This window comes from Elephas maximus, chromosome 5 (assembly GCF_024166365.1).
Source record: "Elephas maximus indicus isolate mEleMax1 chromosome 5, mEleMax1 primary haplotype, whole genome shotgun sequence".
In the NCBI taxonomy this organism is placed as follows: Eukaryota; Metazoa; Chordata; class Mammalia; order Proboscidea; family Elephantidae; genus Elephas; species Elephas maximus.
In genome coordinates, this window is record NC_064823.1 from 156,750,385 (window position 1) to 156,766,547 (window position 16,163).

Here is a 16,163-nt window from a genome sequence, read left to right on the forward strand (position 1 = left end):
CTGCTACCCCACAGCACCTTGGGTGTTCCATATTTGTCCTGGAGCAGGCTGTGCCTTGATTCAGGGCTTATCTGTGGGATTACCTAGATAGTCAGACATGGTTAAAAAGGCAAATCGTGTAATTTCGAGTAGTTGTTAAGAGTGCGCACTTTGGAGTCAGATTGCCTGGGTTTACATCCTGACTTTGCCGCTTATTAACTGTGTGACAGGAAAGTTTCCTAACCTCTCTGAGCCTGGTCAGATTATGTATTGCTGTGTGACAAACTGTCCCAAAACTTAATCACTTAAGGCTATTTTATCTCATGATTTTGTGGGTCAGGAATTTGGGCAGGGCTCAGCTGGGCAGTTCTTCGGCTCCAGGGGGTATATAGCTGACTACGATCACTGATCACTCCATGGTGCTCAGCCAGAGGCAGGACTAGTCTGGAGGGCTTGAGGTGGCTTCCTCACATGCGATGCCTTGAAAAGGATGGCTGGAAGGCCAGACTCAGTTGAGCCCTTTTTCTTTTCCACAGGTTCTATCCATTCGAGCGCCCTACAGGTGGCTCTAGCCTCCCAGAGGGAGTGCTCAGAGAGAAGGGAAGTGGAAGCTGTCAGCTCTGAAGGCCTAGGCACACATCCTTACTTGCACAGTGTTCTCGTGATTCAGACAGAGCCTGCTTAGATCCAAGGAGGAGTGTCAAAAAATTTGTGTCCGTCTTTAATCTGCCAGGTGTCTCATTGTCTTCGTCTGAAGATTAAATGGGTTAACACATGTAAAGGGCTTAGAATAGGACCTGGCGTATAGGAAACATTTTACAAATATCTGTCATTATTATTACAATTCTTAAGCACAGAATTAAAAAAAAAAACCCACCAAATCCACTGCCGTTGAGCTGATTCGGACTCATAGTGGACTCCTACATGACAGGGTAGAACCGCCCCATAGGGTTTCCAAGGCTGTAAATCTATACATAAGCAGACTGCCACATCTTTCTCCTGGGAGCGGCTAGTGGGTTCAAACGGCGGACCTTTCAGTTAGCAGCCGAGTGCTTAACCAGTGCGCCACCAGGGCTCCTTAAGTACAGAATACAGTATTGTTTATGGTTGCTGTTTGCAGGATATGTAAGAAATATAAAATACAGATCCTTTTTCCAGAGCTTTTTATAATGTTATCAGGAAAGTACAGGACTGACATAATAATGCAATTAGAGAACTATACAAATTAATATAGAATAGCTATAATTTTATAGTAGAAGTAAGTTGTGGAATGGTTCATAATTTATATCATCATAACTGAAGAAAACGTCTAGGGTAGATTCAGAACGTTTGCTGTATTTTAACGTTTGTTTCTGTGGAGACAGGGTTTTTTTGGTTTGTTTGCTTTTTTAAGTCATTTTTCCCATGGGTGGTAGCAAGCATAGCATGGACTCCAGCATTGAGGAACCAGGACTCAAAGCCTGGGTTTGGCACTTACCAGTTTTATGTTCTTGGGCAAGTCACTTAAATTCACCCGTTTCTCAATTTCCACACTTGTAAAATGGTGATAATTGTGGAAGTATTTGAGTTAATGGATGTAATGTGCTTGGCACAGTGCCTGGCCTGTAGCAAGTACCAAATTATAGCTAACAACAATACCAATAATAATGACAAACTAAAGCCTTTTGTTTTCAGCCAACCAGCGGGGTAGCGACACGTAACTGGTTACTTAATTTGGCTGTTCAGTACCCTTGAGGATTCAACACTGGGCACCGTGCACCACCACCTAACATAGTGTTTCCCTTTCTATATTCTTGTTTGGGGCAATATTTCTACTCCCAGTGCGTCAGCGTAGCTCTCTGTAGCTGACATTATCTCCAGTTCCAGTTTCCTCCAAACCCCACTCGGATCTCAAACCAGATCGTGCCAATACCCTAAAGTCTGTATGTCAGGAACTAAGTTCTCCATAAAGAATAGGGGAGTCAGAATAAGGTGAAGGCTTGAGGGATGAGATGATGGGGATGAGTTGTGGAGATTCTAAGTTGAGGGGCAACACAGTTGGAGATATCTAGCAGAGAGCTAGAGATTTAGAACTGGTGGTCGAGGCTAAAATTTCAAATTCAGGAGTTGTCTACTTAGGATGCGTAAAGACCAGGAATAGACGCGATTGCCAAGTGGAAGAGAAGAGGCTAGGGTGCCGAATGTAAAGGAGCGTAAACACTTGGGGGGCAGAAGGACAGCCCAGGGAATAGAATGGTCAGTGAAGTGGTAAGAGAACCAGAAGCAAGGGAGGGATTTCAGGGTGGAGAGAGGTAGACCACCACACTGTGCAGGAAAGCTGAGGAGGATGGGTGAGGACCGCAGAATGGCCATGGTGGGAACACGTGCTTCTTCATAGTGAGAAGGGGGCTAGATGGCAAGGTGAAAAGGAGCAGTGAGAAAGTGAAGTGCCGCTATGTGTAGATTGCTCTTTTGAAAAATGTGAAAGAGGCTGGTGGTGGATAGACGGTGCCTAGGGAACGGATTTGTTGCTGAAGCAGGCAGCCAGTGGAGGAGCTCAGGGAGCAACGAAAGGAGTGATGATGCAGCTAGGTCCTAGGGGAGGCAAAGAAGGGCGGGGGGTCAAGGGGAGAGGGCAAGTTTGAGGAAGGGGGGAGTGAGAAATTAAAGGTACTCCAGTTGTATATGGGCTCAATTTTCTTAGTAAAGTAGAAGTCGTCATCTTTATGGATGAAGGAGACAGACGTGGTAGCCAGGGAATGAAGAAAGTTGGAACGATTTAGAATAGCCATTGTGGGGAGTGTAGAGAGAGTCGAAAGACAAAAGTGAAAACCATTGCTAAAAATCATTCATTAGCCAGCAGAGGTTAGCTGGCACACATTTTAATGGAGTGGGTCTTTTCCTTCTGTGTACATGTATTGTGTATCTGCTGTGTGCCAGGCGGAGGGGAATCAGGTGGTACCCTCCAAGAGCTCACAGTAGAATTGGAAACACCAATAAAGGAATGCTGTGATAAGTTATGGAAGAACATGTGGGGTGCTGTAGGAGCACAGAGGAGGGACCCCAGGGTCAGATGTGGGGAGAAGACGATAGGATCAAGGGAACAGGAAGGTCAGGAAAGGTTTCTAGGAGTAGGTGACAGCTCAGCTGAGCCCTGGTGGAGGAGGGAGGGTCAGATGTGAATAAAGGATTCCCAGGGCAGGAAGTGTCAGAGGTAAAGACTTTGGGGGGGGGGGGCGGGCAAAGAGCAGCGCAGAGGTCTGCAGCTCACCTGCTTCAGAACCACCCAGGTGCTTGTGGTGCAGATTCCCAGGGCCCACTGTGCCGCGTGATTCTTATAGGTCCCTTTACCGAATACTTCTGTAGTTCAGATATTGTTCTCAATGTTCGTGGGGGTTATCGCGGTCATCGCACTAACCTGGGAGATGGATGAGGGGAGTGGGACACGGGTAGGCCTTCTGCCCAGAGTCATATTCCTAATGGGAGGTGGAGCTAGGGCTCAACCCACTGCCCAGGGCGTGGCTTGTTTGGCTGGCACTAGGGGAGTGGTGGATTAGGCTGGGAGAGAAGTAGGGGCCCTGTTGAAAAGCTTAGACCTTGGCCTCGAGGTTTAATGCCTTTTTCGGAGATGCTTATGTACTAAGAATGAAAGCGAAGAAAGCAGATAATGGCTTTTTAGGTTTTTAGCATATCAGGCTGCCACTTTAGCCTCCATAGTCTCGTCCCAATCTGACTTTTCTCCCCACTGTTCCTCTCCCATAAACCACCCCCTGCTAGAGTAAGCTGGACCTCAGAACCGTGTCTTATTTGTCTGTGTATTCCAGTGTCTAACTGTAACGCTTGTTTAGTTGTGCTTCGTGTCCTTTCTGTGTATGTGTCTCCCTTGCTAGAACTGAGGCTTCAACAGGGTGGGGACCTCGTGTGTTTTGTTCATTCTTACAGCCCTAGAACCGGCACATTGTAGACAGTCAATAAATGTATGTTGGACAGTGAAGTTTCCTGTGTCCATATAATGGCGTCCTGCCTCATTGGGAGTCAGAGTTCTTCAGATGGCCCACGGGCTCCGTGTGCTCTGATCCTCTGCTCCATTGCAGGTGGCACCTCCTACTCCTCACTCTGATTGGCCCATGCTCACCTGTCCAGCAAGCTCCTACTAATCCTTTTGCCCATGTACCTGGAGGCTTCTCCCCAACTGGCACCTTGTCAGAGAGGCTGAAGGGACAAATGAGTGGACATGCTTGTGATACTCTGGCTGTCGCCTGTTGTTGTTATTGTGTGCTGCCAGGTCAATTCCGACTCATAGCCACCCTATAGGACAGAGTAGAGCTGCCCCATAGGATTTCCTAGGCAGTAATCTTTACAGGAGCAGACTGCCAGGTATTTTGTCCTGTGGAGACACTGGTGGGTTCGAACCATTGACCATTTGGTTAGCAGGGAGGGCTTAACCATTGTACCACCAGGGCTTCTTCACTGTTGCCTAAAAAAAAAAAAAAAAAAACACTCAACTGCTGTCGAGTTGCCTAGTGGTGGTAATTTATTTTGACATAGACCTTATCTCCCCACTAAAAAAAAAAAAAAAATTTTTTTTTTCCACCTTCTGGTTCAGTGCCCCATATACAGGTGGAAACTCTGGGGCATAGTGCTTAAGTGCTATAGCTGCTAACCAAAAGGCCAGCAGTTGGAATCCACCCAGGCGCTCTTTGGAAGCTCAATGGGGGCAGTTCTACTCTGTCCTATAGGGTCGCTAGGAGTCGGAATCGACTTCAACTACAACAGGTTTATATACAGGTTCTCAATAAATACTGATTTGATCTTAAGCAGTTGGCTTTTTTTTTTTTTAACCTTGTACGTATAGTCCTTGAGTGTGCTTAGCCTCAACTACCAACCAAAAGGTTGGAGGTTCAAGTTCACCCAGAGGCTCCTCAGAAGAGAGGCCTGGCAGCCTGCTTCTGAAACATCAGCCCCTGAAAACCCTGTGGAGCACAGTTCTCGGCACACACGGGGTTAGAGCACAGTTCTCGGCACACACGGGGTTACTCTGAGTTGGAACTGAGTCGACAGCAACGAGTTTGGTTTGGTTACATGTCTTAATTGAAGCATACCTAAGTTGACACAAGAGAAGAACACACAGTGTTATCATGGTCTCGCTGTAGCTCTGCACTGTCAGATAAATTAAAGTTCAGTTCGTTAGTCACACTAGCCACATTCCTAGTGCCCAAGGGGTCACATGTGGCTAGTGACTACAGCATTGCACAGTGCAGAAATAGGGCATTTCCATCATCACAGAACGATCTATTGCACAGCATTTACCCAGACGCTTAGGGAACAAAGTGTGAGGTGTTTTTTTTACTGTTACTGTGAAGGGGAATTACTACAGCGAGCCACAGATCCAGGAGGGGCTTGGTGCTGTTCAGTTTCCAATCACGTCACGAGGAGTCACTGTTGTTTCTGCATTCTGTGTCGCAGGTCTCTCGGATGGTCTAGCATGGACCCTGTTGCTGCTCACAGCTGCCACCTCCTTCAGCAGCTGCACGAGCAGCGGATCCAGGGCCTGCTCTGCGACTGCATGCTGGTGGTGAAAGGAGTCTGCTTCAAAGCACACAAGAACGTCCTTGCCGCCTTCAGTCAGTACTTCAGGTGCGCGTCAGACAGCCTGCTGCTGATCGTAGCGGGGAGGCTCTTCTAGGATGGACGCACTCTGACTCAGTTTTGTCTCCTCCTCGGGTTTCACTGCCTTTATCTTTTGTAGCAATATATATGTACATCGATTTCTATCTGTATATGTATCTGTGGATCGACACAGCGGCTGCAGCAGTGGGCTCGAGCATAACAACGATTGTGGACTTGACACAGGAACGGGGAGTGTTTCGTTCTGTGGTACATAGGGTTGCTATGAGTTGGAACTGACTCGACGGCACCTAATAACAACAACAATATGTATATTTGCCGAGCTCTTAACCATATATGGAGCCCTGGTGGCACAGTGGTTAAGAGCTACAGTGAACTGTGACTGCTAACCCAAAGATGGGCAGTTTGAATTCACCAGCCGCTCCTTAGAGACTCTACGGGCAGTTCTGCTCTCTCATGTAGAGTCGCTATGAGTCAGAATTGACGGCAACGGGTTTGGTTTTTTGTTTTGTTTTTATATATATATATATATATATAAATCAATTGATTAACTAATTAGTAAAGCATGCTTTTGCTTTTAGAGAATCGTAAAAAGAGCCTCTTAACTAAGATTTGGGGTGATTGAAAGTACTTTGGCATTTTGTCTTTAACCTTCGTAATTCTAACTGAATGTCAGTCATCTATGTATACTCTCCTTTCAGGATAAGAAATCAGAGAGGGGAAAACATCCTTATGTTGTGGTTTTGTTTTCACTTTTTTTTCTAATTAAAACATTTAGATTTTAACTCAACGTAGTGTTTTGTGGCCTATAATCAGTTTTGCTTATATGAAGTATTTATTTACAAATGCTGAATAATATCAAGCAATTGTGTTTCACTTATTTAACATTATTAGAGTTAAGTATTCTATCTAAATTAATTTTTCTGGTTAACTGAGATTTATCTCTTTAAGAACCAGAATTGTTTCTTTTTGCCTTTTTTTAAAATTAGGACTTTTTGCTTCCAAAATGCATTCCATTTTACTACCCTAGGGAACAATGTATGAACATGGTTCAGTCTTTCCTGGATAACTCTGGGTCATTGGACTAAACCTCAGTTGTCATGTGTGCTGTGATGACCTGTGACAACGGATCAACATGGTCCCTGACCCTTTGGCCTCTCTGTGGCCTGTTTCTTTCATCTTCCCGGGACAGTTAGGTAGTGGTGTCATGACACACTGCTGTTTTCAATGTTCCCTGTCCTGCTTTTGACTTGTACTGCCCGTAAGTAAGAACAGAACTGAAGGCTGTTTTGGGGTGACTGACCCATAAGTAAGAACAGGACCAAAGGCTGTTTTGGGGTGACAGACCCCACAGGGCAGTTCTACTCTGTCACATGGGGGTTTTGCCCCGTGGCACCTAACAACAACCAACACCACCCCAGGTAACTGCAATTGATAAAATGTCTTCAACAAACTTGTGAGATTTCCTTGCTCAGCTTGTTATTTTATACACAGTGCTGACTGCTTGCCTGTGAACTTGAAAATAAAGTGCCTGGGCTTTGTGCTGCCTTTTCCCTCATTAGCTCATAGGGCTTATGTCATTTCTGGTTTATAGACCAAGGGCTTCCTGAAAAATCTAGAAGCCAACTAAATTACTGATTACAAAAAAGAGTGTATGCCGAAGGTTGGTTTGTTAAACCTATTTTTTTTATTTTCATAAAATTTTAAGGCATGTAGCTACAGAAATACTTCCCTCTGTGTTTTATGGCCTGAAGTATATAATTTTTCAGACTAAACATGAAATATTGAAAAGTTTGGTGTCCTTTATTTTACTATATTCTCAATATGTAATTAACAATACATATGGATAATTTTTTTTTCAATAATTACGTTTTATAGAAAGTCTTAAGAAAGAATAATCTTGTATGTATGTGTTGAATAGGCCATACTGGGAATTATCTTTGAATCACCTTGATTTGTGGTTTGTCAGCCATGTTACTATGTGTTGGCTTTTCTTTAAGTCTGTAAATTTAATGAGTACATTTCACAATTTTACTTTGAGATCTATTTGAAAGGTTGGGTATCCACCAGCACTAATTCATCTGAATTGATTAAGTGTATGGCTTACCAAAATTTTTTAGAGGACTGCTTAGTTTTAAAATATCAGCCTTTATTGAAGGAGGGTAATTTTCAAAATTAACAGGAATATTATTTGTAAGAATACATTATCAGAACATATGGCATTTTGACACTGTAAACAGATAATCTTTCTTTTAGCAGGAGCCTCTTTCAGAATTCTTCAGGCCAGAAGAATGACGTCTTTCACTTGGATATTAAAAACGTCAGCGGCATAGGGCAGATCCTGGACTTCATGTACACCTCTCATCTGGATCTTAACCAGGACAACGTACAAGTCATGCTGGACATAGCGCACTGTTTACAAGTTCAGAGCGTCCTGAATCTCTGTCACACATTTCTAAAATCATCTGCCGCAGACCAGCCACCTGCCATGCCTTGCAATAGTACCTTCTCCCTGCAGAGTACCTTGACTCCTGATGCTAACTGTGTCATAAATGAGAATTACCCTCCTCAGTTACTGCACGAGTGTTCGCCAGATGCACAGCATAGTAAAGTTTTGGATGAGCCGCCATCTCACGCACCACCATCCGTGACTCTTCCTAACTCCTCAGGCGAAATGCCAAAACAAGCCCCAGATACTCTAGATGGCAGCTGCCCAGAACTGCCCTTTAAGCAGCCAAGTTACTGTTACAAACTCAGAAACTTTTATAGTAGGCAGCACTATAAACAAGCTACTTGTCCCAGTCACGAGAGAGTAATGGAGCCGCCTTTCACTTATAGTACATCCACAGACCTTAATGCAGTAGAAAACCCACCTTGCGCCGTCAGTCATCCCGAATGTATCCTGGACTCTTCTGAGCACTTGCCGTCCAACTTCCTGGCCCAGCCTCTGAGTGAATCCACCCCTGACCCGGAATCAGACAGCACGTGCCCGCAGCCTGCCAAACAGATGAGGCTCAAAAAGGCCATTCACCTTAAGAAACTAAATTTCCTCAAGTCACAGAAATCTGCAGAGCAAACATCTGAGCCCAAATCAAACGACGATTTAACCAAGACGATTGGGTCCACCAGTGAAAACATGACAGAGAAGGGCAGCAGCCAAAGTACAGAAGAAAAAGAGAGTGAAGAACTAGTCAGTTCGGAGAATTTTAGTTGCGTGAACGAAATGGAAAGACCCGAAGACCCCGCTGCGTTGGAAGACCAGCCACAGGCTCTGCAGTCGCAGAGACAGTACGCCTGTGAACTGTGTGGGAAAGCCTTTAAACACCCGAGCAACCTGGAGCTTCACAGACGCTCTCACACAGGTACACTGATTCAGTACTCGCGGGCAGAAGGAAAAGGGCCGATGCGGCTTCAGACGCCACTGCCTGCTCCGTTTTTGTAAGGAGTTTTGCCATTGCTCGATGATGTCTTTAAATGTTGAAACACAGTCAAGGGGCATTTTAGCTACTTTTTATGTTCTTGCTGGTGCATCTTGGGTAATCATCAAGATCGATAAGTGGCTCTACAGAGTCAGTTTAGAAAGACAGCCTGCTTTTAACCTTTATTTTATTCATGGTTTTATATGTTCAACTTTCTCCACTAAAGAAGTACAGAAAGTTGTTTTGATGGACCAAAAATATCAAGTTAACTCTAGAGCAGAGAAGCTGGATTTAGCTTTTGTGGCTTTAGAATTAGATTCAGCTCGTAATTATGAGGTATCGCGGTCAATTGCCATCGAGTAGATTCCGACTCACAGAAACCCTGTGTGTAGCAGAGTGGAAGTGTCTCGTGGGGCTGTCAAGCCTGCGTGTGACCTTTTGGAAGAAGGTCACGGGGCCTGTCTTCTGAGGTGCTTCCCAGTGGGTTCGAACAGCCCGCCTTTTGGCTAGTAGAGCACTTAACCCTTTGCACCGTCTGGGGACTCCTTTATAAAGCATAATGTAGATTGAGTCAGCCTAAAATAATTTAGTTTGAGTAATTCTGAAAGTTCTCTCAGAAGTGCTTTAGCGTATCTGATTTTTAAAATTAGAATTTGGGGAGGAGGAGGTTTACTTTTTAATAAGGATCAGCTGTAACTAGTCAGTATTTTCAAATGCAAATTCTTACATTTCAAGCGTTGAATTTTCAAAGTTTTATTACCTTAATTCATACCTCCTCCTCCTTTCCAAAAGTTTCTTCGTTTTTTAAAGGTATTAATATGTAAGGAGACCTGGTGGCACAGCGTTAAACGATCAGCTGCTAACCGGAAAGGTCAGTGGTTCAAACCCACCAGCTGCACCACGGGAGGAAGATGTAGCAGTCTGCTCTTATAAAGATTACAGCCTGGAAAACCCTGTGGGGCAGTTCGACTCTGTCCTGTAGGGTCGCTGTGAGTTGGAATCTATTCGATGGCAGTGGGCTTGGTTTTGGTTCTTTGTATATCTTATGTATGCATTACTTTCATTCCTGTCGTTAAAATGGGGAGCTTAATAACACATTACAAATTAACGACAATTATCTTATAGGCCTGAGAAGTACTATGCTACAGGATGCTTCCAGAATAGCTGCTTCTAAGGTGCTTGTTTATCGATGTGACGTTTTATTGTCACCTTGGATCCCCAGTTTGCTTGAGTGTTAACTACCTCATCGTATTGTTGTGAGACTTCACTAAGATTTACGAAAGCCCTTTATAAATTTTAATTCATTCGAGCATAAGTTACAATTTTTGTTGTTACTAGTAGTTCAAAATTACGCCATATGAAGACAGCATCATTGACTCAGTTTTACCCTGAAAAAACTTAATTTAGGTCATCCTGTTTGCTTAAATTTTCCAGAGCCTAATGATTGCTATGATTTTATTTGGGGAACTTACGTATTGAGCTTCAAATGAAAGGAAAATTAAATTGTTTATCCTGAGAGGACACCTTGGAATGACGGTGGTCAGATGGCAGAGATGTTTGGTGGGACATAAATAGTCTATCGAGAAGAATATCAGTTCTCAGAGTATGGGCTGGGTAACCTGGAAGTCCCCAAGGCCCTTTTCGGGGCTCTGCAAGGCTGAAACTGTTTTCATGATAGTGTAAGATAAATGTTCACCTTCTCTCTCCTTTTTATGGCCACACAGTGGAGTTTTCCAAAGACCACATAATGTGTGATGAAGTCATCACTCTGATGGCCGATCAAATCTGTGCTCATGTGTTTGGTGTATATGATGTATTATTGATAGATAAAATCCGCATAGACAAAAGCTTTTTAGGATGACCAGTTTTTAAAAGCGTAAGGGGTCCTGAGACACTGGGGTAGGGCTGTTGACCCTTGGTTGCTTGTGGGTTTTAACAGCCAGCAACCTCAGTTTCAAATTCTTCTGTCTCACGAGGGAGCTTTAACTTATCATTCCCTCTCATCCCAGTAATTTCATATGTAAATGTAACTCCAGAATACAGAAGTAAAATGATTATAATTATGCAGGGTTAAAAAAAAAAAATCTTCCTCCTTGAGGAAGCCATTTAACGTTTTCAGGAAAAGAGCAAAGCAAAAATTTCTTAGTATGAGCCCAGAAAGCTAACACACCAGTTTCTTTAAAGGAGCAAGTGCAACGAAACCATCCCCCGCGGTTACCTTTTAACAAAATGACAGATTGGCACACAAAATAAAGGATGTTATCTAAGAGTACGGTGCTCCGTTAAAAAACCATCTGTAGGAGACCAAATGGTCCATAGTTACTCTGAAGCAAAGATGAGAAGACAAGGGGGCAGGGAAGGTAGAGCACTGGAAATGGAACAACCAGAACGCGGTTAAAGAGAATGTTGACACGTTAAAGAGAATGTTGACACGTTGTGAAAATTGTAACTAGGGCTGCTGGACAATTTGTGTAGAGATTGTCATTTGGGACCCTAATTTGCTGTGTAAACTTTCACCAAAAATACGATAAGATATTATTAAAAAAAAAAAAAGTAGCAAGCCCCCAGCAATACAGCAGGAAGGGAAAATGTTATTTTTAAAAGAGGATCTTTATGAAACCACTTGGTTTGAGAACTGGGAAAAGGGAAGGTTCTTGGTGCCTCGGGTCTGTTTTTAGGGCTGTGTGGATGTAAGGCAGTACCTTGAAATACACTTAAATAGAGCATCTTCTAGAGACTGTATTCACAGCAGCTGTCGTTTCTTGGAAGTAGCGTACCATTCTCTACAATGGATTCTATACCAAAATGTAATTATTTAGAATTAATAAAACCAGAGATGAACCAGGAAGTCAGGAGAGGTGTGCTCATCTCCCGTAATGAAATCTGTCTTTCCTCGTTAGTGTTTTTAAACCCAGTCTCTTTCTCTGTCAGGCTTTCAGGAGGTTCCCACTCTCTAATGTTCACACCTCGTGTGTGGTCTGAGCGAGTTCCCCTCTTTAAGTTAGAACTTAATGTTAGACTGAAGAGTCGGGCTGGAGAACATGGTGGACAAGGTCCACGCTGTTCAGCCAGAAAACTCAAATTTGATATCCAACTGAAGGAAAAGACTGTGTCCAATGCCTAGGTATGGTTTTAAGTCAGATAAATTTGATCTCAAGGTCGGTTTGTATTTGGAGAACAATTTAATTTTTCAGAGAGAAGTAAATACAGATCTCACGTTTATTCTCTCCACCTAGCATCTGAGGATGAGGGAGGGTACGGCATGGCGCCTCCCTGTTTTCAGGCCCTATGATTAAGCTATGATAAAAGACAGAGTGCACCGCTTTTGAAATGTCAGACACAGCAGATAAACATGTTATACAAAACATTGTTGTGCAAATACTGCTAATGATTTTACAAGTTGTTGTCTTGTTTTGTTTCAGGTGAGAAACCTTTTGAATGTAACATTTGTGGGAAACATTTCTCTCAGGTGGGAATACTCTTATTTACTGTTAATAATTGGAAACCTGAAATCCCGTGTTTATTTTTATTACAAATAAAGCATGCTCTTGGACTTGTCAGAGAAGCCCCTGGTGACACCTGTACTTAAAAGACTTCAGACTAAACCAGAAGAAAATCATTGCAAGAAAACAAATTTCTAGTCCATTGGGGAAAAAAATAGCATTTTTTATGTGTGGGCTCTCAGAGTACCTTTTGTTTTTGCCATTAAGAAGGGGTCCAGTCCTCGTCTCTGTCATCTTCTCTTTGATGAATAAAGTTCCCAGTAAAACACCTTGAGTGCACAGATTATGCTGGGCTAGGTCCAAGACAAGGAGCCCTGGTGGTGTGGTGATTAATAAGCACTTGGCTGCTAACCAGGAGGGTTGGCAGTTCTTACCCGCCAGCTGCTCCCTAGGAGAAAATACGGTGGTCTGCTTCCATAAAGATTTACAGCCTTGGGAACCCTGTGAGGCAGTTCTACTCTGTCTTACAGGGTCACCGCTGTGAGTCGGAATCTACTTGACGGCAATGGGGTAGGTCCAAGACAAATACTCTTCTTACTCACGTTGGGACTATTGATTTTAGGATGTCAGACAAAAGACCAAACAGTTTTCATTCCCTGCTGACCTCTATTAAAATCATTTGGGCACATTAATTGTCTTATTCAGTAGACATTTGTCGTACCCTAACGTGGCCATGTGCTGTGCTAGACGCTAGTCATAAGGAAACCTTGAGATTCCCTGTTCTACAGAAAATTTAGAACGTGAGAGAACAGCCTGTGGGAACCCGCTCTTTCTGCAACAGAAGCTAACCGTTCACCTGCCACGTGCCGGGCACTGGGATTCCAGAGCTCAGTAAGACAGGCTGCTTGCAGGGAGCGTGCAGTCCTGCAGGGCAAATGGTCACCAGCACAGCTTTTACACACAGTGTGGTAAATTCTGTAGCAAGAACAGTTACTGTTGTAACTGAGGCAGTGACTTTTGGGCTGGGCCTTGACTGAGGAGTAACCCGTTGCCACGGAGTTAATTGTGACACGTGGCGACCCCATGTATGTCAGAGTAGAACTGTGCTCCATAGGGTTTTCATGGCTATGACCTTTTAGATGTAGATTGCCAGGCCTTTCTTCCCAGGTGCCTGTTGGACTCTTAACTGCCCACCTTTCGGTTAACAGCCTCACGTTAACCTTTTGCACCACCCAGGGATGGAGGAGTAGAGGCCGTTAGTCTGGTGAGAGTTAGGAAGCACGTCACACAGAGTGGAGACATGGAACAGCACCATCTTTTGACATGCTCCCATGCAGCCAGCTCTTCCACGTTCCCCCTCATTTGTTGAGGGTGTCACTTCAGTTTTCCCATGCACCCAAGCTGCCATCTTAATTGCTTTCACTTACCCACTCTTTGACTCACTCCTGAGTCACCAAGGCTTGACGGTCTTCCTCTGTGTCATAAGTCCCGTCCTCCCCTGACCATTAATTCTACGGCCAAGGACCATGTCTTCTTTTTCATTACACCCCCAGCATCCCAGAAAATGCCTAGTACCTCCTAAAAGTTCAGCAGGTATTTGATGAAGGGCCGGAACAGTCATCCCCCTAACCCCCATCTAGCTGAGGCGCTGGCTTCTTCCTACCAGCCTACCTGGGGGCTCAGAGCGTGTGCTCTGGGGCCAGACAGGCTGGATGTGAATCCTGTCCATGACCTTGGACAAGCACCTCACCTCTTGGTCCTTGAGTTTCCTTGTCTGTGAGACAAGGATAATAAGATCTCTGACCTCAGTAGGGTGGGTGAGGATTAAATTCCGAATCCTGAGTACCTGGGACAGTGCCTGGCACACGTGAGTACTCAGGACACATTATCATTACCTGTCCCGATGCCATCACCTCCTCGCTCCCGTCTCTTCATCCTCTCTCCTCTGGTATAAACTGACTTCCTCAGGCAGTGCGTCAGTCTTCACCACTGTGGCATGGTGGGGAGAGCAGAAGACCTGGATAAGTGACCCTGAATATTAGTGGTCACAGCTTCTCTGTCCCTCTACCCCAGTGGCCTAGAGACCAGTTGCCGTCGAGTTGATTCCAACTCATGGTGACCCCTTGTGTGTCAGAGTGAAACTGTGCTCCGTAGAGACTCCTCATGGGACTATTAGGATTAAATGAAAAAATGGATAGAAAGCCCTTTATAGGTGTCTATGGTGATGAGAACGTAAGTTATGTCATTCTCTTGCCCACAACCCTTCCGTGACTCTCTACTGGTAACCAAATAAGGGAAAAGCAGACATGCCACCATCTTTGTGGTCTGCATTGAGCCTTCTCGCCTGGCTTTGGTGCCTGGTCCCCACCCTCAGAGATTGCAATCCTGACAGCTGGGGTGGGGCTGAAGAATTACTATTTTTAAAAATACAGTGATTTTGACGTGCAGCCAAGGTGGAGAGCTGCCGCTTTAGACCTGTGCTGCCCACGTCTGCTTGTAGCCTGCAGGGGAGCCATGTCTGACAGACACTACCGAAATCCTCCTGCCTCTTGTACTCTTGTTGGTACCTATTTATTTTTGTTAGGCTTTTATGTGTGCATATTTATGGTTTTCAGATGCCTACAGCTTTTTTATTTTCATAGTGAATGCTGAAATTTTTGTGAACAAAGACAGTGTTTCAACAAGTGTGTGTCGCCAACTGCTGTGCCCAGGGCACTCTGTCCTGTGCTGGAGGGTACAAAGAGGAGTAAGGCCTGGTTCCTGCCCTCGAGGAGCTTACTGTTTAGAGGAGTAACTAGACATGTGGATGATAAGTACAGTGAGATCTCAGAAGTATGACAGAACACGTGTGGGGGATAGCATGGGCCAAGGAGAGTGAGTTGTTTCTCCCTGAAAGGTGTGGGTGTTTGCAGTGGGGCAAGGGCACGGGCTGCTTGATGTTGCTTAGGTGAGCCCTGAAGACAAGCAGACATTTGATGAAGTTAGAAGTCTCTGGCATTCTAGATCAAGGGGGCAGCCATGTTGTCTATATAGGTAGTAAATGATGCCCTCGAACCTGTAAGATCTCACCTTAAGCCAAGAAAATCATTTCTGGTAATGAACTGGAATGAGTGATCGTGGTTTCAGTGGATTGGAATGCCACCAGTGTAGTCTGCCAGGGTGTTTGCTTTGCTAGAAGGGAGTTCCTCAAGATTCTGCCTTCTGGAAGATTCGGAGGTTAGAAAACAGATTTACCAATAAGAGCTAATCTTTCATCCTGTTTATTCAGAATTTATTATTTAGTAAAGTTAGTCTTAGGAAACCCTGGTGGCATAGTAGTTAAGTGCTACAGCTGCTAACCAAGGGGTTGGCAGTTCAAATCTGCTAGGTGCTCCTTGGAGACTCTATGGGGCAGTTCTACTCTGTCCTATAGAGTCGCTATGAGTTGGAATCGACTCAATGGCAGTGGGTTTTTTTTTTTTTTTTAAGTTTTAAAAAAAAAACTACAGCCTTAATCATGGGTTGGCAAGCAGCATGGTACATCATCAGAAACCCAAACCGAAACCAAACCCACTGCCATCAAGTCGATTCCGACTCGTAGCAATCCTATAGGACAGAGTAGAACTGCCCCACAGGGTTTCCAGGGAGTGCCTGGGGGATTCAAACTGCCAGCCTTTTGATTAGCAGCCATAGCTCTTAACCACTACGCCACCAAGGTTTCCATCGTCAGAAAAAG

General features: G+C 44.4%; 1 protein-coding gene across 2 annotated transcripts in view; it reads left to right on the forward strand.

Moving 5' to 3' along the window:
- The window catches only part of ZBTB49 (zinc finger and BTB domain containing 49), a 34,222-nt gene that overhangs the window by 2,375 nt on the left and 15,684 nt on the right, over positions 1-16,163 (forward strand). For both annotated transcript variants that reach the window (XM_049886509.1, XM_049886510.1), the window contains exons 2-4: positions 5,425-5,595; positions 7,846-8,948; positions 12,428-12,474. In XM_049886509.1, the coding sequence (XP_049742466.1) occupies positions 5,444-5,595; positions 7,846-8,948; positions 12,428-12,474 (1,302 nt within the window). In that variant the 5' untranslated portion in view covers positions 5,425-5,443. The remainder of the gene's footprint in view (positions 1-5,424; positions 5,596-7,845; positions 8,949-12,427; positions 12,475-16,163) is intronic.